At 46.5% G+C, this 27,909-nt stretch overlaps 1 protein-coding gene across 7 annotated transcripts in view; it reads right to left on the reverse strand.

Moving 5' to 3' along the window:
• Positions 1-2,533: 2,533 nt before the first annotated feature.
• PFKFB3 (6-phosphofructo-2-kinase/fructose-2,6-biphosphatase 3) overlaps positions 2,534-27,909 on the reverse strand; it is a 44,457-nt gene continuing 19,081 nt past the window's right edge. Inside the window, exons 1-17 of one of the 7 annotated variants that reach the window (XR_008449417.1) lie at positions 23,347-23,942; positions 18,274-18,399; positions 17,865-17,961; positions 17,273-17,339; positions 17,044-17,118; positions 16,752-16,808; positions 14,814-14,938; positions 13,836-14,043; positions 12,881-13,027; positions 12,417-12,521; positions 11,827-11,956; positions 11,559-11,621; positions 11,324-11,388; positions 9,597-9,767; positions 8,402-8,424; positions 6,317-6,371; positions 2,534-5,464 (exon numbers count right to left, since the gene is read on the reverse strand). Coding sequence is in view for 6 of the 7 variants with exons in the window: in XM_054064006.1 (XP_053919981.1) it covers positions 5,458-5,464; positions 6,425-6,475; positions 8,402-8,424; positions 9,597-9,767; positions 11,324-11,388; positions 11,559-11,621; positions 11,827-11,956; positions 12,417-12,521; positions 12,881-13,027; positions 13,836-14,043; positions 14,814-14,938; positions 16,752-16,808; positions 17,044-17,118; positions 17,273-17,339; positions 17,865-17,961; positions 18,274-18,399; positions 23,347-23,425 (1,596 nt within the window). In the remaining variant the exon portion in view is untranslated. Of the gene's footprint in view, positions 5,465-6,298; positions 6,372-6,424; positions 6,476-8,401; positions 8,425-9,596; positions 9,768-11,323; positions 11,389-11,558; positions 11,622-11,826; positions 11,957-12,416; positions 12,522-12,880; positions 13,028-13,835; positions 14,044-14,813; positions 14,939-16,751; positions 16,809-17,043; positions 17,119-17,272; positions 17,340-17,864; positions 17,962-18,273; positions 18,400-23,346; positions 23,944-27,909 lie in introns of those variants that run through there. The other 6 variants (XM_054064006.1, XM_054064034.1, XM_054064018.1 and 3 more) reach the window with 6 other exon arrangements.

Here is a 27,909-nt window from a genome sequence, read left to right on the forward strand (position 1 = left end):
AGAGGAGGCTACAAAGGTGGTCAGAGGGTTGGAGCACCTCCCATATGAGGACAGGCTGAGAGAGTTGGTGTTTTTCAGCCTAGAGAAGAAAAGTCCAGGGAGATCTTATAGTGGCCTTCCAGTACTTAAGAGGGCCTGCAGGAAAGCAGAGGAGAGACTTTCTACAAGGGCCTGGAGTGATGAGGTGAAGGAGAGTGTCTCTAAATTGGAAGGGGAAAGATTTAGATTAGACATTATTAAGAAATTCTTCACGATGAGGGTGCTGAGACTCTGGAACACACTGTCTAGAGAAATTGTGGCTGTTCACTCCCTGGAAGTGTTCAAGGCCAGGTTGGATGAGGCTTCGAGCAGCCTGGTCCAGTGGAAGGTATCTGTGCCCGTGGCAATGGAGTTTGTACTGGATGATCTTTAAGGTCCTTTCCAATCCAAACCATTCTATGACTCTATCTCTTTGTTGTAGCAAAAATGCAAAACTGCATTTAGATACCTGGAGCTGTTGCAAATAATACCTGTTAAAGCCACACCAGAGAGTTGTTCCTCTTTGCAAACTCCTCAGAATTTCCATTTTGTTTTTATTTTTTCTCAGCAGTGTTAAAAAAAAAGAAATCCCCTGAAACCCCATGGTGTGATGGCAGTCACTCCCCAGCCAGAGGCAGGTGAGCAGAGTGCTGGCTGTGCTTCATCCAACATACTGCCATTGTAAAGGTTTGCTGGCAGTTTATTTAATCCCTTGCACATATCAGACACATTCCTGAGCCATCAATCAGAGATGAGTCAGCCAGTGTGACTCGTCTGTCTCTTTTTTATTTTTTTTTTTAGCAATCACAAGTTCTCCAGTCTCATTTGCCAGCAGTGAGCTGGGTTTGTTTGGTTTATTTTTTTTAATGGAAATCGGACTTGACTGGGAGCAGGGAAATGTTCCCACTGTCAAGTATAACCTTTAAAACCATCCTGCCTCGAGGAACGTCTCCTCTCTGCGATGGCACAAAATGCATCACGTGGAAGAAAAATAAAGGATGCTGCCCATGAACCCTCTCCCTTGCACGGCTCTCCTGCATGGGCAGCGTGATACCAGACCCAGCGTGACCCCTGAACATAAAAAGAGGAGAAAAGACTTATCAAAGAGGTTGCTTTCTTGCAGAGCAACCTTGAAAGCACTGCCCGTAGCCGTGTAGCAAAGCTTCTCCAGCGAGGACAAGGTTATCACGGCTTCAGAACAGCTCCTAACCCACCAGCGCAAGGCAGGGTAGCTGCTGTTATGGTTATGCGTGATCTCAGCCTGCTGTGGTTGGCAGCGTTATCGAAGTCTCTGCATCCTTGTGGGACTCTCTGCAAAGTGGGCGCAAGGCTACACTCCCCGCCCTAAAACAAAGCAAGAGTGTTTTGTCTCTGCTTTTGGGTCAAGGAGATGGCTGGGTCACTAGAGATTAAATAAAAATAACAATAATAATGAAACCCCAAGAATCTTGTGGTTTCTGGCTTTCCCGGAGAGCACTGGTCCTCCCTGCCCTCAGGGTGCTTGCAGAGATGAGCATTGCCCTAAGGTCCCGCACATCTGCATACACGCCTAGGAGAAAGTTGTTGCAGATACCTCAAGCAAGATTAAAATCAGAGACCCCTCTCCCTGGTGAGGGGCCCAAAGCAAGGCTTGACCTCCTCTGAAAGCCCAGGGAAGACCACAGCAAGTGTTACCCATCAGCCAGCAGTAGCTAACCTCAGAGCTGAGCTTGAGTACGCAGTGGTCCACAACTTTTGCTCCTAACAAGCTTTCAAGAGGCACAACAGCTTGAGGGGGATGAACCTCCAACCACCTGGGGGTCATCTATCCAAGATGTGTTCCAGAACATCACCTCCCAATGCCACCTTCTCCGCCTTTTTCTCTGGAGCACAGGGTGATGGAGAGAAGAAACAACCAACTTCGCAGGGACTCATACAACTTTGTTTGCAAGTAGCACCTGCTGTTTTTCCTGCTGTCAAAGCAAGGACAGCTGTGATGCTCACAGAATGATGAGAAACTCATCCAGCAACTCAGCTTCATTTAGCACCAAATCATTTTAAGCAGGTATGTACTTGGTTCCAAGAACTGTATTAGGTTTAAGTAAATGCCTAGCCCTGCTGAACTTGCAGATGAAGATCTAGGCGGGACCTACTCCCACACCTCACCTTTGTACTCAGCAGGGATGCAGTAGGTAGAGCTTGGGGGGTAGTCGCTTGCCTAAGTAGCTGTCAACAGTCGATTAGAGGAATGACACCCTCAACTCATGAATGACACACTCATGAGCTCTTCACTCCCCCTGACAGAAGCCTTAAAACTTCTGTAACATGGTCAGAAAAAAAGGACAGAGCTATGGGACCCAAACCGTTTCTCTCAGAGATGATCCTCAAAAAATCCACTGAGGGATGAGGAAGGAATTACAAGGCATGGCAGGACTGCACAGCCCACAGTGACCTTTGGGGCCACCAAGCCACATGCAAGACAAGGCCTGAAAGCCAATTCCTAATGCAAGAAAGAGTCAGCTTACGTCTGTATTTCAACAAGATATTTTATTGGTCCAGCAACTGCAAAATATACAAATTTCTGAAAGGCATACCCTGTTTTTAAGGTGGCACAGCTTTGTATCAGGCAATTATTCCAGACATATATACAGAACAGTTAACATAGCATAAATCCAAACAAAAAAAGAATCCCAAGTACCTACCCTTCTCTCCAAGCTTTGCAGTATACATTAAATAAATAAAGAGCGCTTTGCTATCAAAAAAAATAATAAAAAAATAAATTCAAGTATCACAAAGGAAAACAAAACCAGAAAAATAAGAGGGTTGGGGGTGTAGAGGGGCAGAAATCATTGGTGTGGTTCCACATGGCCCCTCTCCCCACTTGCCTTGCTGCAGCATTGCTGCCCAGTCCTTGGCTCCTTTAGCTAAAAAGGATGAGCAGTGAGTTTCTGGGGCAGGGTGATGGCCATGTCAACCCATGAGGGCTGACACCATTCACCTACCACTTAACCCTCTCCAGCACAGGAAACTCTGCTGCTCAGAGACCATTTTTCCCCTTGCTGGAAGAAATGCCAGGTTCAAATTTCATCTTTTTGTAGGACCTACTGAGACTTCCATTATTTCCAAAAGAAGAAAGTTTAGGGTCATTAAGTATTTTTGCTATTTTTTTTTTTACATATATATTTATATATATGTATATACACACACACAAATACACACCAAACATCTGCACAATTATATGTTTACAGTATTGATCATGGGGCAGCCAGACGTCATGTTTGTATTTGCCGGCTTATCTTTTCATTGCAGGAGGAGAAAGATAAAACTCCCTAGGAAGCAGGCAAGCAACTCCCCTTCCTAAAACATTCATTTTTCTCAAAGTCAGAGAAACCGAAAGAGCAGATGTCAACCAGACACATAGGGAGAAGTCTGCTTTTAATGAGGTTATTAAAAAAAAATAAAAGCGGAGGGGGAAGCATTGATTTTATCTGTACAGGAATATAATACATATATGCAGAAGCTCACACAGGCAGGGCACTGCCGAGACCACCTCCTCCAGTCAGCTATGGACTAAGTGTGGTCTCAGACCTCTCTCACCATCGATGCCGCTCCAAGCACGCACTTTGGCTGCATGAGGCTGAAGCGCTAGGCACTGTGGTTCACCTTTTCCCAAAGGAAAAGCAGATCAATCCTCCCTCCCAAAATACACACACAAAAAAGAAGAAGAAAAAGTATATAAAAATGTTATCATTCTTTTATCTTGAGCTCCCATCTGTAGGGATGTTTTGTCCTACCCAGGAGTATGGGGAAATCCATGGGAAAGATTAACCCAACGGGCTGCCCATCTCCAATCCTCCAGCTGCAGGAGAGCTTAGCTGCCTTCACCTCCTGCCTCCAGCCCAGTTGTGCAGGCAAAAAGCAAGAGACAGGGATGGAGAAGATGCTACGTATCAGAGCAGGGAATAAAAAACAACCCAAAACACTAAAAGAAAAAAAAAAATTCAAAATCCACAGACTTTTGCACTAAGCAGTAGTGGTTAATTGCCATTTTTAATCTCTGTCTTGCAGGCTGGAACAGGCTGCCAAAAAGAGAGCTCACATATCAAACCTCTGGGAGTTGGCTGATGTCAACTCTCTCTATTCCCTGGCACCCACACCAATGCCATAACTACCTTTTTTTTTGTAGTCCCAGCTTTCCAACATGCAAAATAAAAAGTTGCCTGTATTCAGGCTTCCCCTGTTAAGGAGCACGGCTTGAAAAGAAAAATAAAATAGTTATGCTCTTGCCACAAATAAAGTGCAAAAACCAAGCAGTTTCTAGATATACACACGTGTGTGTGCATGTATATATATTAAATAAAACAAAAAAAAAGAACACAGAGAAAACCATTCCTTCTTGTGGCTTTTTGCAGCCACACACACTTCCACATCCCAGCCAGACCCCTGGCCAGCTCCATGAAACCAGTGTGTCTGCAAAATTCGTCTAACTCAGCCTGTCCCTGTTAAGTCCTGCGATGATGCAGGGATCAAAACCGTCCCCAAAACCTCTGTTTTCCTCCAAGGAAGAGGGAACAAGAGGTGAAGTTCCAGCACAGCACCTCCACAGGTCCTCAGTGACCCCCCTCCAAAAAAAAAAATTAATCAACACACAGACTCTCCCTGGGTGTTCCCCGAGATGAAAGCATCAGCAGGGCTCCCCTTACACTACAGGCAGCTTGTGACCAGTTCTAGAAGCAGATCTACATTCACGGCAAACCCCATTTATGGTGTATTGACTATAAAAAAGTTTGGGTTTTTTTTTTTTTGGTTAAACCTAGCAGTTCTTGCTGTGAAGGACTTGACACAACTGCCTTCCCGGTGTTTGTGGGCCTGGCTGAGCCAGGCTTGTGTGCAACAGGCTGTCACGTGGGTAAGGGACTGCAGCACAGCGCGTTAGGGACCTTTCTTGAAAAGTAATTAATAATAATAATAGTAAAAAAAACGCAAACCCCCTTCACTCTCGCCCACTTCTTCCTATTTCTCTGCTACCCCCCCACCATCCATATATACACAACCCATCTGGAGACAGATGGGTACCAATTGTCTATACAAAAGGAGACCAAAACTGCTTACAGAGGAAAATTAAAACTCCTGTGCGCTAAAGCACTTTACAGCTTGCTACGACTTAACAGGACGCCGGAGAGGAGAGCAAATGCTGCAGCTTGAAGATCTGGTGGTGACTCTGGGGAGCTCGGTTCCTCTCCTCTACTCTCCTGCATCTCTCCCCCCTTCAGCAGAGTGGTTTGCAGATAAACGGGCGTGGGTGAAAACAGCTGAGGGTCGACCTCGCCGCGGACTGAGGAGACCGGTTCATAAGCAAGCTTCGGAAATGGCGATGGGATGGGAAGCTGGCGTCGCCAGTGACGTCACTGGTGGCCTCACGACAGCACCAATGGAATCACGATGGTTTCTGCGAGTTGTTCATGTTCTGTAATGAGAGAGGAAGGACCAGGGTTGGGGGCCATGCTCAGGCTGGATCCCATCCTGGCAGCATCTTCTACATGCACATCAAGGGGATGAGGCAAGTAAAGTCACAGCACGGGTCACTAGAAAAGCATCAAGGACAGGACTTTGCCCATCCAAGGAGAGATGGGAGGGTGTATACACTGACTTGATACCCACAACACCTCCCCTCAAGCACTGCCTGGCTTTGAACACAGGGTGGAAATTTGACGGAGACATCCCAGTCTGCCCTTCTGAAGCTGCTCTTTGGTCCACACAAGGCAAGGAAACAGGGGACCATGGTGTTCATTCAAGGAGCTCAATTAAACATCTCTCTTGCTCCCCTTGAGGGTGGGCAGTGTCCCCTCCTGCCTGCCAAGGAGATCACCATTTGTCCAACCTTAGCAATACCAAGAAGAGACAGTTCCCACTGGTCATGCCAAAGAGCTGGCATGAGGAACCAGGTTTCAACAGTAGCCCAGCAGGAGCACCTGCTCCCCCAATGATGCCCCATGAGGTTTCATGGGACCTAGAGCTGCTTCAGATACAGCCCTGGTGTGGAGTAACAGCAACAGGCACCCACCAGCACACGGTGAGGACCACAAAACCAGGGACAACCAGCTAAACACAAGCAGGACCAGCCCCAAGGATGGCAGCTGAAGGAGAGCATCCACTAGAGGAGAAACTCAGAGGGAGATGATCACAAGGACATTTCCCAATTCACAAAAACACACAAAACAGGGTCGGGAGGAAAAAGGACTAGGAAATAGCTAGGAAGGTTTCTCAACATATTTTTTTTCTTTTTGATTTTACTACCTAAACTGCCTCTTAAGTTTACCAGGAATCTTGGCCAGGCTACGAGGCAGAGCAGGTTGAGCTGTTCTCTCTGTTATCTAAGGAGACAGGAGGAGGGTTAGGAAAAGCCACATGCACCACAGCCATTTACCTTGGAAATATTAGTAAAGAGAAAACTTTGAGAAAGTGACAAACAGGTCTTCTTTAAGCATGAAAAGTGAAGGGGAGAAGAAGGGAGGGGATCAGGTGGTTGTTAAAAAGTGCACTTTGAATCACAAATCAAGCAAAAGGAAAAGAAATCATCACACCAGGTAGCCCCGTGATCCCAAGTCAACTTGATCCCACAGCCAGGAGGACTCTGAGGTACACAGCCATGTCCCTAGCCTCTCCAGGTGTCCCCTGGTCCTCCTGGGTGGAGGTCAAGATCCCAGTAGTGAAGGCTGATGCAATGAAGTGCCACTCACTGCCAACCAAGTCCCATGGTGCAAAGTGGGAAGGAGGTACCTTCCACTTCCCCTTAACCCCATTCAAGTTGTGATTGGACACAGTGAGGGACCAAGCACATACGTTTACAAGACAACAACCTTCAAGGGATATAAAATCAGCATGAGTGCGACCAAGTTTTTGGTTAGGGGTGTTTTCATGGTTCCCTCAAGAGTTCAGCTTCAGTTCCATACTAGTAGGTAGAGGCAGGCTTTCAACAGTTGGACATTTTAAACTTGTTGCTGCCAGACTACACCTGGGATGGGTAACCATCACTGCCTGCTCCAGCAGAGCTGCTGCTCTAGCAAAATCTGACGTAGCAATCTCCCAAACTCAACATTGGAGCACGTTTTCAGTGTCCCAGCCAGCGCTGAAGCATGCAGTGCTTTATATTACAACAGGGATGGGAAAAAAATTGGATGGAGAGATGGACAAAGAAACAAAAAATGCTTTCAAAGCAACCCAAGAAGACCAGGCACTTCATCAGGGGCTTTTGTGCCCATGAGCAGCAAAGGAAAGGAAAGAGACATGCAGGCCATGTTGAGCAACTCAACCCCTACAGTTATCCAGGAGTATCTTCCTCAACCCACCAGCCAGCAAAGCCAAGTCTGACCTTTTCTCAAAAACACTTACTCTAAAAGAGGTTGAGGTTCACCAGCTGTTACATGCAAGTAGGGCTGAGTTCTGACCTGGCCACCAAATCCCTCCATTTTCAGCTCACAACATGAACCAGGATAGGTATGTCCACCGGCTAATGCAAACTGGTCTACAAAGGGCAAAAGACTCCTGGGCACTACAGCCCAGCCTCAGCTCTGCCACTCCCTGGTCTTTGAGAAGACATTCGAATACAGCTCAAAGACTGCTGCTCTCTTAACTCAACGATGTAGCATGAATTAAAGTCTGAAGGCTTAAAATTTATCCTGACGCTGTCCTGTCTCTATAACACATGGACCAAACAGCACTTATCCAAACTGTCAAAGCCATGACTGTTCACAAGTAGCGTTCAAGGTGCAGAGAGGTAGAGGAGGACAGTATCTTTGCATCTACTCTGCCCAACATATCTAGGCAGGCTTCCCAAAATCCAGGTTTGCATAACTGCAGATGCCAGGATCCAGGATCAGTCCAGTTCCAGAAGATATTCCTGCTCCCACACAGGTGATAAAACCCTGCTGGGGTCTGAAGTCAGAGCCTTCTCTGAAATCAACCTGGTGCCACTCATAGACACAACTTGGAGCCTCTGGAAAGGACAGACCTGTGTCTATCACCTGCAGTACAAATGTGCTGCCACAGAGGAGAGAACCCCAGGAAAACCCAACAGCATCTCCCATCCCATGACTGTCCAAGGAGGAGGCAGGGAATTTAGATATCGTCAATAGAAGGCAAGTAATAATTTGCTTCATTTCTCAACAAAATTGGCACATTTAATCCTGAGATACTTAGGGGTTGGACAAAGCACCACCCATAATGTCCTCTTTACCTTTTCAAAGATATATGCAAACCACCTCCTCCCCACCAACAGAAATATTAACTCCTAAAAGTCCACACCCCGACTGGGTTTCACAGCAACAACAAAACAATCAGTGGGATAGCAAGAGACATAGAAAGAGGGCGAAAGGGGGAGAATAAGACGCAAGAAGGTACTTACAGGCATGCCTTCCCTAGTAAAGGCTGCAGAGAGACAGAGAATGGAAAGAGGTGTCAGTAACACCGCGCAAGACCGGGCAGAGGACACCAGACATCAGCAAGGGGTACTCTAAACAGCAAGACCTTCCAATCCCAAAACTGGCAGAGGGTTTATCGGAAGACTCAACCAGCCCAAGCAGAGCCCCAAAAGCAGAGAGACAGACCAAGCTGCCACGCTTAGTGCTTACTGGAGTGGGAAGGGTCATGAAAAGCAGCCACCAAGCAAAGCATTCAGAGGAGCATGGCACCCTTCCTAAGCTGCCCAAGACCTGGCCAAAGAGGGGTGAGGACACCAGCCAATACAGACAATGCAAAGAGGGTCTGGGCAAGACAGGAAGATCCAACAGGCAGCTGGTGCGAAGGGCAATACATCAAAGTAGCTCCTGTATATCCATATTGCTTCTCCAGTACCACCCCAGTTCCTTAGAAGCACAGGGAAGGGGCTTTTGTTCCTGGAATACTGTACAGTAAGGTCTCTCTATCCACATCCCTTCCTACGTGGGTGAAAGAGGAGAGGACACATGAACATCACAGCAGCTACCCACAGGGTTTCAACCAGGGCTGCAGAATGTAAATAGGTTCACCATGCCAAGAGGCTTCTACTCATTTTCTATCCATTTTGCCTATTTCTCCAGGAAGGAATAGACCTCTGCAGCCAAAGCTGCCTCCTTCTCACTTTATTGAAGTGCTTAGGGATATGATTTAGTAGTAGACAGGTACAGTTGGGCTTGACGATCTCAAAGGTCTTTTCCAACCTGGTGATTCTATTACAATGCTCAGGTCTTTGCCAGAGCCATGCACATCCAGGGGGTAAGGTAAGAACCCCTCTGTCCTGCCCACTCTAGAGATGCAGCTCCCCAAGGGTTCAACACCACGGTGCCAGACAGTGCAGGCACTAAATCAACTCAGCTAGAGATCTGGAGGGTTTACAATGCTCTCAAAACTCTAGAGAATCAACAAGAACCCTCGCCGGGTCCTTCCAAAACCAACCCAAGGCAGGGAGGGACAGCAGCTGTAGGACAAAGATGCTTTGCAGAGACAACAGCACAGACTGCAACAAGTGCAAGCCATTCCCCAGCTTCAGGAGCGACAGGAGGACAAACAAATAAAACAACAAGAATAAACAACAACAAAACAAAAAAAAGAGTTCAACTAACTTGTCCCGGCAGCTGCGTGGGCACTTCCTGAGGAACACAGCCTGGCAGGGCGGAAGAAACAGCCACATGCTCCTCAAAGCTGTTGATGCGAGGTTTTTTGGTGGGCTCTGGGCTTGCTAGAGGGGTAACGCTATTACGTCTCATGAGCGGGTTAGGTCCCTTCTTTGCTTCCTAAATTAGAGTGAGACAAAGAAAAAAAAAGTAAATAAAAAAAATAAAAGAAAATAAAAAGGAAGAAGGCGACAGTTATAAAGGAAAAAAAGAAGCAGGTTGGATTGTTTTTGGTTTTTTTTCTTTGAGCAGCCACTGCTTTTCCCCACAAATGCTGTTGACTTGCAAAGGATAAACTGAAAGACTGGACACCGGAAAAAAAAAAAAAAACCTAATGTAACACAATGTGATATCCCAAGAAAAGGAAACAAAAAAAAAAAAAGGCCCTGCATTCAGAAACAAGACATACTTTCTCCTCACCTGAACCTCTGCTTACATAAAAGAGAGATTACTAGGAAAAAAAAAAAAAACCCAACAATGATCAAAAGCCATGACTTCTCATGACAGAAAGAGGCACCTATGGGTCTCCTCCTCAAAACTGGTCCCTCTGACTCAGGAGTGTGAAAGCAAGACGACGGAAGAGAAGCCAGCCCAGGCTGATAAGGAAGATTTGGGAAATGGGGGCAGAGCAGCCAGCGAGGGTCAGCACTGCGCCAAGCATCAACTCAAGCGAGGTGGGATGGAGGCGCAAGCGCCTGCGCAGCAGAGCAGAGGGATCCAAGCGCTTTGCACATGTCTCACCCCATTCTACCCAGAGCGCACCACCCTCCTGCCATCCCCAGTGAGGGTGGAGGAGGAGAGCATTGATGGCCCTGTGGCAGAGGGAAGGACTGGCTTCCCCACCTACAACCATGGGGAGGGAGAGGTGGCTCAGATGCTGCTACCCACTGAGGTTAAGAAGCAAAGGAAGGGAGATGTAGGTGAAAAGGGGATTGCTCTGACTGCCCAACACCCAGTCAGGCTCCATCACTGCTACATACAGGTTGGAAAGGTCCCAGCAGCTGGGACATAGGCACTGCCAGGGTCCCTGGGGGTCTCCCTTGGGCAGCTTCCCAGCCCTGACACCAAGCTGGCATCCTCCCACTCTGGCCTCTGAGCTTCTGGTGGAACCTGTGACAGTTAGACCTGACCTTATAGGAGTTTTCCTCCACATGAGGGATTTTCTCTCTGCAGCATCCCCAGCCCAGCACCATCACCTTGCACCCTATGGAAGGGTACTCTGGCATCCCCACGCAGCCATGGCACGCCAGGAAAAAAAAACCAAACACAACGGCAGAAGATGCTGGCCAAGGTGTTGAGCCTGGGTTCTGTCAGCCAGTTGGGAGACATGGGAGAAATCACTTTCTCCTTCCATGGCTCTGTTCCCTGCTCAGATGAGCAGGTGACTACACAGGTAAAACTTATAGACCAAGGAGGAGCTTTCCCTGAGCAAGCTTTAATCCAGGCAAACACAGTGGGAAGTGGGCACATGCAACAGTCCTTTTCCCTCAAAAAAACTCAACCGATCACATCTTTGCAGAACAAGAACCCATCTCATACTCCAGTCCTCCAAAAGTACTCTGAGCATCTACCTGAGCAACCTCCCCATTGCTCAGCCTGGGCACCCTCACTGCTGGCTGACCACAGAGTAAAGGAGAGGACACCAAGGGATGGCTCTAAGGAAAAGCAACACTCACCTCTGGCCGTTCCCTGTGGGTGTTGACAGCTTCAATATTCAGCGAGATGGACTCCACCCGGCAGCCTGCAGAAGGGAGCACAAGGAGACAGAGAGGCCATCAACAAACCCAATGGGCACAGGATGCTATGAAGGGTTCCACCCCAGATCCCTGCTCTTCTCCCACTGGCAGTTTGGATTCAGGAAGAGGTTCAAGTTGAACCCCTTGATGTATTTAGTAGAAAGGCCCCACTTACCATAGGCCACCGGGGTCAGCTTCAGCACTGTGTGAAGGGGACATTTAAGGTAGGGCATTTCATCTGCAAAGAAAAGTAAAGCAGGAGAGTTATCCCATCCCCTTGCCAAAAGCAGGCTTAGAAATCTTCATCAATAGCTAAGGCCATGCCATGCCAGAGCGATGCATACTCCAGGCTCTGAATGCACCTGCACACATCTCATCTCAGAGATATCTATCATCCTTCCTTCAGCAGGATCAATTCCCTTCCTAGGGACAGGGGAACTCACCTGCACTTTTGTCCAGAAAGTATGCCAAGAGACAGCGCATTACAGCTTGGTGACAGATGACAAGGACATTTTCTTGTCTCTCCAGCTCCATGATGACTGGCTCCAGGCGCTGCACCAGGTCTTGGTAGGACTAAGACAGAAAAAGTGGAGAGAGATATAGCATACAATCAAGAAAATTGGCACCTCACGAGATACAATGGTACAATAGTCCTTATCTTGGTCCACCTATCAATTTCATGCTCTTGACTAAAACCAGCATAATTACTGCTAAAAAAAGCAAAGTTCAAGAAAGCCTCATCTTCAAGCTGCTCTAAAACATAGCTACTTCTGGTTAGAGAAGGATGGAAACCCTACTAGTTTGCTATCAAGTCAGTGGGACTATTATTAAACAAGTTTTCTTAAATGAGATCTTCACCTACCACAATTTTACAAGAGCTCGATACAAAAGGTAAATGGGAGCCCTGACCCATCTTGATTCGTATTTCTTGGAGCACTAGCTGCTCCTCTGCATCGAGTGTAGTGGATAGCATGAAGACAAGGTCACGTTTAAAGCAAGAATCACATCTCTGAAGGTCTCCTTGCAAACCTACCTCCCCAGAAGGATAGCGGTAGTAATATTTATCTTGATCACGTAAAGCAAATTCCTCTGGATGCTGCTCCCTGATTTCTTCATATGTCATTTCTTCACACACACCCTGCCAGAACAGGACATCCATGAGGTTAGTGGACATGCTTGTCAAAAAGCACCAAAAAGACATCCAAAACGCAAAGCCTTCTCCAAAGCAATCATCTCTAACCCTCCACGGGGTCAGCTACAGAGCAGCTCCAAGCAAGTAATTTTAATATGCTCAAACATCTTGAAGCATCAGCACAAGGTAGAGATAAGATCAGAGGCTGAGCTGTGAGTACCGCAGAAGTACCACTCTTCCCCACAGAAGGAAAATCCCCAAAAGGTGAGACTTGGATAAAAGAGAAAAGGCCGGTCCTATCACCCTCTTTGTTAAACAGCAACCAGCTTGATCCAGCTGTTCCTACTGCAATCAAAGATACTTACAGCATCTATTTCATTGAGTGCCTTCCACTGCTCATAGGGCAGTTGGAGAGCTTCTGCAGTTTGGATTGTCCTCTTTAACTGGCTGGTCCAGACTTTGAGGTCCTTTAAGTTTTGCTCCTCAACAAACTTGTTCAGTGCCATTGCAAACTGTGGGACATAAAAAACAAAGAGGTTGGACGCCCGATTGTCAGCTTCCCAGTAGTTCTCCCCTGCTTCCCAGTAAATGCTGCCTCTCCAAGACCTCTCTTTCCTTCCATAGGCAGTTGTATTAATCATCTGCTCCAAGGCGAACGTGCATTGATCCCTAAAAGGGATAAGGTGTAGGAGAATGGAGAGAAAGCAAAGGAGAGAGTGCCAACCTACTGTGATCATGGAACAAATTCGGCATCCAAGAAACAGCGCCCGCTGTGGAAGATCCCTGGCCACCCTTAACTACAGCTCTGCTTATTTGTCATTGAGCTAAATTGACATCTTCTGTAGTCCCTGATAATAGTCACACCTCAAATTACTCCATTTAGACTTCAAAATGGTCTGGCAAGCCAAAATAGCTATTAACCGCCCCAAAACAATGCGTTTGACAAAAGTTTTGAAGAATATAGTGAGCAACCTGAAGTCGCCCTCAGAGCTGGCTATGCCTACGTAAGGGTGGCAGCAGTCCTACATCTCGCCCTGCCTGTGCAAGGTCTGAACCAACTCAATAAAGATACCTACGCTCTTCTCTCCTAGAGATTTCTGCAGTCCAACCTCTGTTAACCCTAACGACATGCAAGCCCTCATGCAACGCCGATGGCTGAAAAGTCAAAGTCATACGCCTAAGCCCAAATTTAACCAGCCCTATAGATGGATCCTCAGAGCACCCCAGCTGTCATCAAATATACACTTAACCCTATACATGGCATCTGCTAAAAACAAATCACTCCTAGAAGCCACAGAGGAATATTTCCTTCCTCCTCACCTTTTTGCCCCTGTTGGAGAGGCCCGAGTCACCTCCAATCTTCCCCTTGAGGTTGAAATCGCTCTCACCGTGCCGACAGAGATAAATGGTGCGCGGCTGGACATGGATGTTCATCAGGTAGTAAACAATCCTGCTCTGGATGTGATCCTGAACTCTGTTGACCAAGAACCTCCGGCCAACATCAATGACTTTGATGAGTGAAAGCTCCCTAGGAAAAGCACAGCAAGAATCAGGGGCGTTGCCAGTTGGGAAAGCAGAAACACCATCCTTGAAAAAAAGCAAAAAAAGTCTTGTGAGGTATCTCAGTCAACATAATCACCCAGCTAAAAGGATTTCTTGCAGGCTATTTTCAATGAGAAGCCAACAGGTTATGGCACTTCATGGAGAGCTAAGTAACACCAGTGTAATCGCCGCTGCTCTTTACAGCAGTAAAGAGGATTAAATGAGAACAGCAGAGAGCACGTTCCTCCCCAGGACAGGGCTCAGCAGGACTGGGATAATCCGTGCAGGGCACATGGATGCATTTGTGAGTAATGGAGAGTCTGGGAGGTGCCTGTGTGGTCTTTCAGGACAGCAAAGGTCTTGTCAGGGCACACAACTAGGAGGAAACCACAGGGCTTGTTCAGTCTTGTGGTTTGAGCTTGTTTAAACCGTACCTTCCTTTAACCGACAAAAGCACCTCAGAAATACTCAAACCAAATTGCTTCTCCAAAACTTTTGTGTTTAGATCTACAGAACCAGAGTATCTGAGCCCAGAAGAGCCGGGAAAGGTTTCAGTGCCCGGCTCCCTGGCACAGGGCTGAAGAAAACTAGCAGTTTCAAGGAAGAAGCAAAATTCACAACGAGGCTTGGCCACACACTATCCTAGCACAGCCACATACTTGAAGACAAAGTGAAATACATCTCCATACTCCACCACTCCTCTCCTGGAAGAGGGCAGGCATTCAAGCCAGTTCAGAAATTAGCAAAATCTCTTACCGGTCATAGTTATCAGGGTCGAGTGGCTGGTAGCTGGCTTGGTAACAATTGATCCTCTTCATGAAGTCCTCCATGGCATCAGTCGAATTACAGTCACGGTAGTCAGGGCTGGACAATTTTACTTCCTGTGGCAGCAGAGAAAACACCACAAAGAGAAGTCAGGAAGCCTTCCAAGCCAGACCAGGCTAATCTCATATTTCAAAGTCCTGCCAATGTCCAATTATCAGCTGAGCTACTTCATAGTCACTCCTTGTCATAGGACAGAAAAGAAGAAAACAAGACCCAAAGCTAAGTACAAGGTGAGAAAATCCTGAATAAACCATTGCATGACCGCAATGGATGTAAGTCCACTCCCACTCACCCAAGAGTTGGCGTAGAATCTCACTACCCAACACAGTGGGGAAAGCAAGCTTTAGTAAGGCTAAAGAAAAACATTAGGTTTAAACAGTTCAAGTTGAGGATGGAAAGTGAGTGAACTCAGCCAAGATGCTTGTCCCAGGCCTTTTGAGTAATAAGGCTTCCAGGAGATAAGAGGCCATCCTGACTGTCCACCATCTGAGAAAACAGGATAACTTTCTGTGGAATATTTGCTAGAAGCTACTGGGCTGAAAGATGCTCAAAATGTGAATGTCCAGAGCTGTCAAGGACTAAGTTCTGCCTGAACTACTCTTAACAGCCTACTTTTCCTGAAGCTTTGAGTTTGAGCAGCAGCGTTACACATTAGTAACTTCATAAGCAATCCAGAAACGAATAGGGTAACACAACTGAGCAACGCGCCTGGCAGCACCCCAGGCCCACAGCGCATTTTCCACACTGATTCAGCACTTAGAGCACCAATCATCTACAACACGCCAGAGAGAAACCCCTATGCTCAACTAGTAGTCAATTTTCTCCTCCTCCAAGCATTGGTTTACTAAGAAAGAGATTAAATTCTCCAGAATGTCTAGCTGCAGAGTGTTGCAAAGAGACAAAAAGGGAAGAAAATAAAAATAGACCAAACTGAGCATTTTATTAGCATCATGGAAAAGGCTGTGCGCAACCTCTCCAAAAGCTGATTGCTGACCATGGGACACATCAGGTCCCAGGCAGGAGCAAGAGACAAGCTCTAGCCTCCACCACAGCAGCCTTTGTGGAGCCTATTCCAAGGGCAGAGCAAAAACCAACAAAACCCTTCTCACAGGGTATCCTACAGCGCATTCCCAGACACCATTATATGGTTCACAAAGTCATGATGTACAACTGGAGAGAACACTGGAGCAAAGCCCACTGTAGGAAATGATTCTTGAATGATTACTTGAATTTCATTCAAGTTAATCATGTCTAGCTAGATCAATTAACATCTGCCTGCCTCAGTCAAGCCTAACGGGCAAAGGAGCTCCTCTGATAGTGAGAAATCAAGATCCAGTAGTTCCCAAAGGAGTGGAGGCACAATGTTTTATGCTGCTCTCTCAGCCAAGATTTCAGCTAGTGGCAGGAAACCTCTAAGCTGAACTGCTATCCTTCTTAAAGCAGACCCCAACAGATTTTCGGGAATGTGGCATGTGGCTGAAGACACCAAGTCCAACTGTTCTCTGATACAATTTAAACATCTAACCACACCCATAGCCTCCAGAAAGGGGGACTTTGGGGTGGGGGGTGTCACCAAAGCACCCTGAATGCTTTCTGTTCTTAATATCATGTTACATACCAGCAGATATGCAAAGAGCATAGAAGGGAGCTGGGGAAAGCCTGCAACAACTTATTTTCATTACGTCTAGGTAGCTCTCGGTCCTGGTAGATAAAATCTCCTTTGTCCTCCCAGGACAAACACATCATAAAAAGATAAAAACCTCCTAAGCCTTAAACAACTCTGGCAAGACATTCTGATAAGAAACCAGCCGGGTGCAGGTGGGAAATCCTACACAAAAGAAAACAAAAATCAAGACTCTCCATGCTTACCATAACGTTGGTGGCAACTACCGTGGGATCATTGCAGACAGATTCAATGAAGAAAACCTGCAAAACAAAACAAAGTTCAGCAATAAGGTTTGTAGCATTCAACCAGCTCCTTGCTCAACCCAACCTACTCCGTCCTTGACCAGAAAGCCATCTCTCTGCCCCACTCCCATCCTTCACTCAGCAGTGAAATCTCCCTTGCACAGGAACATCATGAGGACAACACATAAGAAGATACGCCAACAATACACTAACATGGACGATGCAATACAGATAACAGCCTGATGATACCAACCTTGAACCCATTTTCTTTGGCGAAGTTAAGGATCATCCCTCTCCTCTCCCGCGTGGTATTGGTGGCATCAAAAACCTTCAAAACCAAACATTTCAATCAGCACCAAGAGCATCTGGTTTCCCACTGGGCCACTCCTCAGAGAAGAAACCACAGAGCAAACTGCACACTGCACAGCGCCTTCAGGACAAGGGCTACTGCCAAACCCCATGGAGCACATCGCTAAGCTTACCGCAATCTGGCCACCCTCCTCTGTCAGGTACAGCTTGACATCCCTCAAGGCAGCCAGGGCACATTGCCTGTAAAAAAGGCAAGGGACACATGTTCCTGATATCCTCAGAGATGTTTATGGCAGCAGCGCCCAGACCTCCAAATTGAAAGGCATGTTTTGTAGCTTCTCCTCACCACTTCCCCCACATCCCAGGACCATTCAGGAAAAACACCCTCAATCTGCCCAAAACAGAGCCATGCCTGCCAACCAGCATGCTGGTCTTCACAGCAGAGACAATGGTATATGATGAAGTAAAGGCCAAATTTCATGGCAGACCTCATACCCTACATCACTCAGCCTGAAGGCAAATTTCAGGTACCATTGACAGAGGATGCGTTGTTGACCCTGAAGCTGCCAAGTTGGTACAACTTCAGTTTTCAGGTCTCGGTGCACAATTCAGGCCCTCCTTGGGCAGGCAGGGAAAATCCAATCTAGAGCTTATTTTTTTCTGTTAATCATCCCCTAAACAAGCTGGTTAGCCATGATGGCAGACATTGGCTTTACCACCCATTTGGGACCCAAGCGCAAGCATGGATGTGGTGCACACACTTACTTCCTGACTTTCATGGCTTCCTCGTTGTCAGGGCGGAAGAAGTCATAGGAGCTGTAATGCTTGACAGCCTCGCGGCGATACTCCCCCACATTGAAAACTGTATGGGGAAGGCAAAGACCATCAAAACCAAGATTGGGCATCAGCACAGCTTGACTTAGCAGTTTCTGCAGATAATGCTTTCTAAGCTAAGAAATGACATCCTTAGAGGAAAAGGCTCAAGAACATCCCTTGGTCTTCAAAGTGCAGGAGAACCCAGGCTGCAGCAGAAGCCACAGGAGGACATGGACATTCAGCCCACAGGATCATGGAGAGATCCCCTACTACCTCCCACCCCCTCAAGGCACTGAGCTCCTAGAGCAGACCCCAGACCTCATGCTTTCCCCAGGTAGACAGTGAAAGAAAGCCTAACCTTTCGTTGGGACACCAATCCAGTTGAGGTAGCGAGTCAACTTCTTGGAGATATAGGTCTTCCCACGGGCTGGGAGGCCAACCATCACTATCACAGTGGGAGAATTGGCAAGCTGCGGCCCACAGGCTACGAGGAAGAGGAGAAAGCATAGCATGAGCAGCCGTTAATCCTCAGGCTCATCCTTTATCAACTCTACAAGGAACTTAATCTCAAATCCAACCTTCCCCCAAATCCTTGAGCAAGAAGAAGCCCAAAGCCTCTGCTTCCCTCGCACCATCACCTCTGCAGTATCTTCTGTGCATCCCCCTCGTGTGCCTGGACAACTAAAACCATGAGCAGGTGAAGACATTTATTCATTTTCACAACGAGATCTTGCTGAATGAGCGCATGTCAGAGTAGGGGATATAACGGAGACAGCTTTGTGTGAGAGACAACTGCCCCAGCTAAGCCATGCTGACCCGAAGTCACCATGGTACCACCCAAACCACTGGGTTTGGGTGGTACCCAAACCAGAAATCAGAGCCTGACAGCCATGGAAAGAGAAGATTATCCTGATGGTTGGAAAGTGTGCAACCTTCCATTCCCACAGTCCGGCACTTCAGATACAACTGCAGGGCTGAAATACCAAGTCCACACAAAGTTATTAACCCACAGAGAGCACCTTCTAAAAACTTTTGCTAGCTGTTTTTTTAGCTAATACACATGCAAATGCAACCAACTAATTTTTTTCTGAAGACAAGGAGGGCTTCAGAACTGCAAAACCACTGGTATTTAAAAGCAGATTTACACACGAGAGTCACTTTTTCCTCATAAATGTGTTTTAAGCTAGGGTATTTTTGGTTGTTGTAAACATGAGTCCATGTCAAACAGCTGGAAATAAATCCGAAGGCATCACTTAGCGATGACTTGGCAAGCGAAGAGAAACTCCTCTCCAATTCACCCGAATGGCACGGCTAAAATGCAGACAGATCAGCTGCCAAGACCGCTCAGGTAAATCACTTCTTCCCCCATAAATCCTTGGGAAAGTAAAATTCCTGGTTCAGCTTGGAGAAAATTGCTGAGGTTGTAAGACTGGGAAAGCAGACGGGGAATTTAGTCCTCCATAGCCTGGTCCCAGTGCCACGGGATGCATCTGTTCTATCTGGTCTGCACACCCTGTGGACCACGTAATGTGGTAGCATCCCTGCTTTTCTCCTGGGTTTGCCCTGCAGAACTGCTTCTCACATGATTCTGCATACACAGGAAAGGCCAAGGCACAAAGGCAAGCGCTTAAAATATGAGAAAAGAAGATCTTAATGATGTCTAATGGAATTTGGATTAGGCAGACGTCTTTCATGTACGCCAGTGTGACATACCAAGAGCCCTCCTAGTGAAGCCAGAGACCAACCCCAACAGGGGGATTTCTTACCCACCCTTCAATTCACCCAGCAAGAGACCTCACAGGAAAGGAATGCAGGGAGTGAGTGGCAGAGACATAAAAAACTCAGTTTAATTACAGTCTGGGCGGAGAGCTCTGCCTGCCCATCCCAGGTGCCCACAGTGGCAGCACAATTTGGGTATGGCAAGGGGCTCACAAGGGATGGAGGTGGTGTGGTAGGTTGGATAGATTTTTCTCCATGGAGATCTGGAGAGGGCAAATAAAGTAAGAGCTATCCAGAGATCATGGAAATACCGCGTGTTTTGCTTCTCCCCTACTAATAAAAAGCTAAAGAAACCAAATTAAGGCCACAAGAAAGAGCTACAGCATTGGTGCTCAGAAAGGCAGCAAAGAGCCACCCATCATCTGCCTGGCTGTCTTGCCAAAGCGGACTCAGCAGAAAAGAGACAAGAAAACTAAGATTAGGAAACTACCTAAGAGATTTTTTTAAATTAGTCCGCATTCCTCAAGCTGGATCTGCCTTCTCACTCACCTTCTTTGTGCAACCTGCATCCCCATGCCACATTTCAAAAGCCCGGGCTAGCTCCCACCGATTTCAGCAGCAAGAAGTGATTTGCCATGCTGGGGTATCCAAGCAGCTGTGCAACATATCCAGAAAAATATTTGTTTCCTTCTCCAACATTCTCGCATCCTCAACCAACTCACAAGCCTCTTTTTGCACAAAACACAACCACAAGGAAGAAATAATACCTGATTAGAGAACTCCTCCTTTCCAAACCTGCCAGCAGACAAAGGATCTCAAAGAGTGGAATCAAGAGGATTTGGGATCATTAAAATAATAGCTCTCCAAGAGGGTAGGGACAATGCTGGGTACTGTTCACGTCCCTTTGGCTCCAGACAGCCGAGACGGTCCCAGAGCTGGTGCACACATACAACTTCCAAAAGGTGCTGCAGGAGTTACACCCAGATTAGAGGAATCTCCCCCTAGTTTGGGTTTCTAACCAAGGAAAGATCTGATGTTGAAAAAGCACTCCTTTACAGACCTGGAAGGCATTTCTCCAAGCACCAGGGCATCAAGCAGGCATCTTTTTGTCAGGAACCTGAGCCCAAACCCAGTTAAAATCATAAAAGCCTCCAGGAAACTTTGCATCAGGGATGAAACAGAAACTGGTGTTTTGCTCCCAGTGCTTCACAAAGACCTAATTCATCACTGCTTTTCACCACGGCTGGAAAGCTATCGGGGATTTCAATGCATATTCATTACTCATTATCAGCATCTCTGCAGGTAAGTCAAGGTCAGGGATGACTTTCAAAAGGCTCAATCAGGCTATTTAGAAGCAGCTGGTCACTTGTGCTCTCTGCCTGCTAGAATGTCAGCACCAATGTGTTTTCAAGCTTCACCAGAGTGGGTGGAAGGAAAAGAGAAAAAAAAAGAAAAGAAGGAAAATTGCTTTTATAAAAGGTTGAAATAAAAGCAGCCATCTCCCCACTTCAGGCATTTCTACTGTCTCCTCATAAGCAGTGTTCCCCTGCATTGCCTGCTGCCACAAGCCCATGCCACACGTTCTACATTAGTCTTACATTTTCCAGCTTCTTTCTTATTGCAATTCCTTAACACCTTTGTGGATGCACTGAGAACGTGCGGCACGTTTTGCATGCGCATCACTGATGGATTTTCGCATTCCCCGGTCCACCAAGCCAGAGTTATGCGAGAGAGAAAGGCAGGAGCAACCCCTTTCCTCCTGGAGCATCCCCCTCTCCTGACTCTGCCCATCCAGCCGCATGCGACGACTTGACTTTCCCAGCCCCTACGTGAGAGACGTGCAGCTTGACAGCAATTTAATGGATCGCCGTCAAAAGGCCAGATGAAGGCATTCCAGCCTCCCCATTGATGAGGAAGCAGACAATCAGCCTAATTATTTCACGGCCAGGCGGCAGCTTCGCGAGGATGCTGCCAGGGATGCTCCCACTCCCTCCTCTCCGCATCACCCTCGCGTTTCCCTTCTATTTCCACTCCCATCCGGCTTTGTGGCTCAGCTTTTCGCTGCAGGTGAGGAATTAATAGCGCCTTGAGTTTAAAATAGCCGTGGGTTAAAAAGAAAAACAACTAAAAAAGCCCAATAACCCTTTTCCCATCAAGCACAGTGCCCAGCGTGGCTCGTTCCCACACCGAGAAAAAATAATTAGAAGCCACATTATGGTATTAATCACCCTCTTGGTGCCTTAATATGTTAAAGTATGCTTTCTTCTCTGCCAAGAGGGAATTCTCGCCTGTGAGAAACCGGGTGAGTAAAGTGGTAAAAAAAACACAGGGAGGCTCCAAGTACACGAGGGGTTTCATTCAAAGGTGTCAGTCCTTGAGGAAAAAAAAAAAATCAATTACGCATCTACATCTGCAAAGCATTAAAACCAGAAGACATCTTACACCCCCTAAAAGCAAAGCCCCGTGGCAAACCAGATGCTCAGCCTGTTGCTGAAACCCATTTCCCCAGCAGATTCCGGTGCGGAGCTGCCTTTGCAAGTGTAAACGCCTGCACGAAGTTTTAGGCATCCCTCGCTGCAAGCCTGACCCATAGCCATGGGGCAACCACGGGTGGCAACGTTATAGGGTTTATTTTTATTATTATTATTATTATTATTATTTTAAAGGGGGAAAACTTCCCAGCCAAAAGAAATAAATCTCCCAAGCGACTTTGAAAACGCCTTTTCAAGGAAAGCATTGGAAAGACTGATTCACCCAACTCCCCAAGCCACTCCTATCCTCTGCCAGGCTGCAAAGTGCCACCTCCTCCATCCTGGCTCTGCGGATTCCTGCGACGCTTTAATTTAGAGTTGCACAACTGGCAGGCTGTCAGTTTAGCTGTTAGGCGAGTTAAAAGAGCTGCCTCTTGCTTGAGTATTGGGTTATGATTCACGGTTTGTTTTATAGTAACAGCGGGATGACCCAAGCACTTGCTTCTAATTATCTATTTGGAAGTGCAGAGGTTGGTTTTAAACCCTCCAGGTGCTTTCTGAGCTTGGAAAAAGCAAGGAAACCACTGCAGAAGTTTCAGCACTCATTTTTTGCCCTCTGCTCCACCTGCCTCTTATCTTATTCTGATACTGAAAATGCCAGCAAATAAACTCTTTCAGACTCGTTTTGATGTTCTAGAAAGCAAGCATCCTTTTTTTGGAACAGTAACTACTTCTTGTAATTGCAGTCCGGGTTCTTTTAAATCGCAAACAGCCGGTGCTTCTCCAAAATCCATCACCCGAAAATCCTGCCTTTCCTCCACCCTCCAAAAAGTAATAAATCAGGAGCGAAGTGTCAAGACATCCCGGGAATCCCAGCCGAGCTGGTACCCGGCTGCTGAGGTTAGCAACCTGCTCCCTTTCCTTTTAATCCCAGGGATGCAGGATGGAGGGGAAATTGGGACACGCGTGTCCCAGAGCCTCTCAGCATCCTCCGGAGCTACCATGTGATGACGGCTGCACCTTCCTCCAACCTCCCTGGGCTGGAAGCGAGTCACGGGATGGCAGCGGGTGGGATGCTGGAGGAGGAAAAAGGGAGGGGGGGAGAGGGATGCTGCATGGATATTATGGGAAAGGGCGTTGCAAAGTCCTCCCAGGGGTGCGCAGAAGAGGGGAGTGCGTGTGTGTGTGTGCTTCCCGTCCCACCCCATCCCATCGGGATGCTGCGATGCCCCCGTACTCACAGCGGCGGGGCAGAGCCGGCCGGTTGTCATTGGGAAGCCAAATCTTCTGGATGCGGCTTTGCGTCAGCTCCATGGGCATTTTTAAAACAAAGGTCTTTTTGCGCTGCGCGTCCACCTTGATGCGGTTGCGGGGGAGCAGAGAGGGAGAAAAAAACCCCACAAAAAAGAGGGTGGAGGGGGGAAAATAGATAATAATACTAATAAAGGCTTTTTGTTGCAGTCGTCGCTTTGGGGGGTGGTTTGAACAAGCGGCTGCGGCGCTTTCGGAGTCTCCTTAAGGCTTTTCGGCGGAGGAGGAAGAGGAGGGACGGGGCTTGAGAGCACAAAGCCGGCAGGAAGGGCACCAACGCCGCGTGGTTGGAAAGGAGCGTGGATGAAAAAAAAGCCAAAAAAAAAAAACCCAAAAACCAAAAGCCCTAAAAATCCCTTTGGTTTAGGGAGGAAAAAACAAAATAAAAAGGAGGAAAACCTCCACGCCAGGCAGGCAGGGAAGGGCTGGCGGTGCCTGGTTCCTGCGGAGAAGCGGCGAGAGCGATGACGACGCTGCTGCTTCGCTCGCGATGAGGCGGCAGAGGCGGCGGACGCCTATTTCTACCCGGCACGGAGCGAACTGCGCGGCCGCTCCCGCCCCGCGGGGCGGGGAGGAGGAGGAGGAGGAGGAGGATGGAGGGGGAGGAGGAAGCAGAGAGGAGGATGGAGGATGCCGCGCTGCCGCCTGCTGCCGGTCCCCCGCACTGCAGCGCGGACAAAGGAGCGGAGCCCGGGAGTCTTTGTTCTCCTCGGGGGGGGATGGATGAATGGATGGAGCTCGCCTGGAGATGGGGGAGGAGGAGACGAGGGGTACAGGCGGTCCCCGAGCTGAAACACCCCGAAAAGTTAAAGATCTGAGTAGATCTATGTGAGTCGTAATGAAAAATAATTATATGTAAATGAAAATTTAAAATAATTTAAAAAATAAAATGAAAAATGATTAAAAAATAAATGTAATTGAATAACGTTAAAATTAGAAAAGAGTTAAAATGAAAATGAGGAATAATAAAATGAAAGTAAGTTGAAGGTAAAAATAATAAAAGGAAAAGTTTAAAGGAGAAGGAGGAAAAAAAAAATAATTGAAAATAAAAACCGAAAGTGAATAAAAGACAAAGAAAAGAATAAAATAAAAATAATTAAAAATAAAAGACAAAAGGGAATAAAAGAATAAAGTAAAAATAACTTCAAATAAATGAGAAAAGGAAATAAAGGAATAAAATGAAAATAAAAAGAGAAAAGGAAATAAAAGGAAAAATAAAAATAATTAAAAATAAAAGAGAAAGGGAATAAAAGAAAAGGAATAAAATAAAAAGAGAAAAGGAAATCAAAGAAAAAATAAAAATAATTAAAAACAAAAGAGAAAAGAGAATAAAAGAAAAGAGTAAAATAAAATTAAAATGAAGAAAGCAAAAGGAAATAAAATAAAAAGTAAATAAAAATACAAGAAAAAAAAAGAGAGAGACACCCTAAATTAGCTGCGAAAGTGAACTATTCGAGGGTTATTCAACCCAAGGACCGGCCGCGGGGCTGTCGGGGGTCGCCCGTCGCCCCTCTCCCGGCAGCTCCGCGCCCCGCACGTCCCTCACGTCGCACATGGCTCGTCGGGGCGGGACTGCTCCGCCTCCCCCGGCTCCGCGGCCGCGCAGGGCGCGCCCCGCCCCCGCCCCGCAGAAAGCGGCGCTCCTCGGGCTGCGAAGCGGGAGGGGTGCTGGTAGTGTTCCTGGGAAGCTTTGCTCTATGATGGGCTCCACCACACCCCACTCATTTAATCACTTACTTTTTATTCTTTACTTTTTTCTTAATTTTATTATGTCTATTATTTTCATGTTACTTATTATTATTTTATTATTTTCATGTTACTTATTATTATTTTATTATTTTCATGTTACTTATTTTTTTTAGTTTCATGTCATTTTTTTTTAGTTTCATGTTATTATTTTGTTATTTTCATGTTATTTTAGTTTTATTGTTTTATTATTTTCATTCTTTTATCATTTAAATTATTCTCTTACCTGCATTTTATTATTTCCATTCTTTTATCATTTAAGTTGTTCATAGAATCATAGAATCACCAGGTTGGAAAGGACGCACTGGATCATCGAGTCCAACCACAATATTCTATTCTATTATTGCATTTTGTTCGTTTCATTCTTTTATCACTTAAATAATTCAATTATTTGCATTTCATTATTTTTAATTTTTTATTTTCATTCTTTTATTATTTAAATTATTATTTTCACTGTTTTATTTTTATTATCTTATTATTTTCCTTGTTTCATTATCTTATTCTTTTATTAACTTTATTTTACTATTTGCATTATTTTATGATTTGCTTTACTTTATTAGCTTATTATACCTATATGTATTATTATTAATCCAGTGATGGGGGTCCCTGCAAGTTACCCTTCCACCTGAAATTAGGCTGTGAAGAGCAGCTCAATGATAACACCACAAAGAATCATAGACCCATAGAATGGAGTCTATAGAATTTGGTTGGAACCCAAACCATTGGGTTGGACGCCTCCCACCGGATCAGGCTGCCCAAGGCCCCATCCAACCTGGCCTTCAACATCTGCAGCGATGGGGAATCCATGACTTCTCTGGGCAACCTGTTCCAGTGCTTCACCACCCTCATCATGAAGAGTTTCTTCCTAATGTCTAACCTAAATCTCCCCCTTCCAATCTGAAGCCATTCCCCTTGGGCCTATCACTCCACGCCCTTGTAAAAAGTCCCTCCCCACCTTTCTCGTACACCCCATACAAGGACAATTCGATGTTCACAGCACACAGGGGTTGAGAACACACAGAGGCCACCCATCAAAGCCACTTTGGAGACACCGAAGCCCCATCTGCGCAGGTGCTCACAAATCTCCCACCCCAGCTCCAGCGATGGGATGGATCCTGCTCATCATCAAGGGGGTCACTTTGGTAGGATGGTGGGTGGCAAATGTGCCACAGCAGGGAAACGTAGAAATACAGCTGAAAATAGCATAAAAGTGGGAGCATCTGCTTTGATGTGGTTTAATAAAGAGAATTTTTCTCGGAAATTTAAAGCAAAATAATCATAGAATAGTTAGGATTGGAAGGAACCTTAAAGATCACCTAGTTCCAACTCCTAAATAAGAGCATCTTGAATACTTGAAGTGTTCAGTAGCCTTTTTATTATACAGGGAATTTTCATCCTCTGGAAACAGACTTATGTATTTATAATGGATCTAGGAAGAACATATTTTTGGCTCTCTCCTTACATGGAGCCAAGATAGATGAGTAAAAAAAAAAATGCACAATCGCTCCCTCTCCTACACAGGAAAAAGATATTCACAGGCAGAAATAAAATAGCTACTACAAGGGAGCTGGAAAAGAGCCAGAGATTTGAGAAGAAAGAGGATGAGAGCAGCCAGCGCTTCAGATGGTGATGGTGGGGATGTGGGTCAGACACAACACTGTGCACAAAATCCAATCTTGGGATAAGGCAGGAGAGTGTTTTTTTTTCCCCCCGAATCCTGGACCTTTTCCCATGGAAGGCAACAAAAATTAGGTTCCTGGCTAAAACATGAGTCAGAAGGACAAAAATTCACGTGATATTACAGGATGAGGAGCCTGAGCATCCCCCTTCCTCCAGCAGCTCAGCTCTCCTCTCCACCACCCCCACAATATGGAAAGAAGCCTGAAAGCGAAACCCTGCCTGAATTAAAATCACAGTCACTTCAAATTAGATCCACCTAGTAATTCTTGGCTTTAAAACTCCTAAATAACTGGAGCGGAAAGCTTCAACTCCTAAATAAATGGCCTGGTTTTCAAAGGCACGAGCACCCAGCTGCTCCAAGTGAGGTCAACTGGAAGAAGCATCATTACTATTTATAAGGCGCTTTCACCACCAAGAGTGGCGGGCAGGACAGCACTAGGTGCACCGAGAGGGTTTATTTTCCCCTCTCGAGCCGTGCTGTGCAAAAGCACAGCTCCCTATAAATAGAGCCCGCACTGGTAAATAAGCTGTTGCTCACAGCTGCTGTGAAAGGAGCCCACAAGGTGCTTAGCTCAGCGATTTTTTGAGAAATCAAGTCACCGACAGGGCCAAATGCTGTTAGTAAGAGGCGTGTCGGCTCGCCGAGAGCCACCGTGGGCACAGCTCACTACGCGATGCTGTCCTACATCCTTTGCTTTGTTGGGCAATAAAAGGCGTGGAAGGGAGGAATAAATGACCCAGGGTTCACCAGAAGCGCTGCTCTACCTACCCCATCGCAGGGACCTGCAGGGATTTAATAAATGCAAAGGGACGGGGGTACAAATGAAATGCCAGGGCTCAAAATTTGAAGGTCCTGGTGACAGGTGGGCAAAAAAGACCTCCAGCATCTGAAGGATGGAGGCGGCAGGTCCAGAAAGGTGAGAAAAGGGATGGCGGTGCAAATGAGGGAAATCTGGTAGAAAAGGGGAAATAAAGTCTATGCTATGAGAATGGGCCACCCATTTCTTACGTGGTTTATAGGCTGTGGACTTCTCTGAAACAGCAAAGCTAAAACCCCTCAATTCCCT

This window comes from Cuculus canorus, chromosome 1, assembly GCF_017976375.1.
Source record: "Cuculus canorus isolate bCucCan1 chromosome 1, bCucCan1.pri, whole genome shotgun sequence".
Classification (NCBI taxonomy): Eukaryota; Metazoa; Chordata; class Aves; order Cuculiformes; family Cuculidae; genus Cuculus; species Cuculus canorus.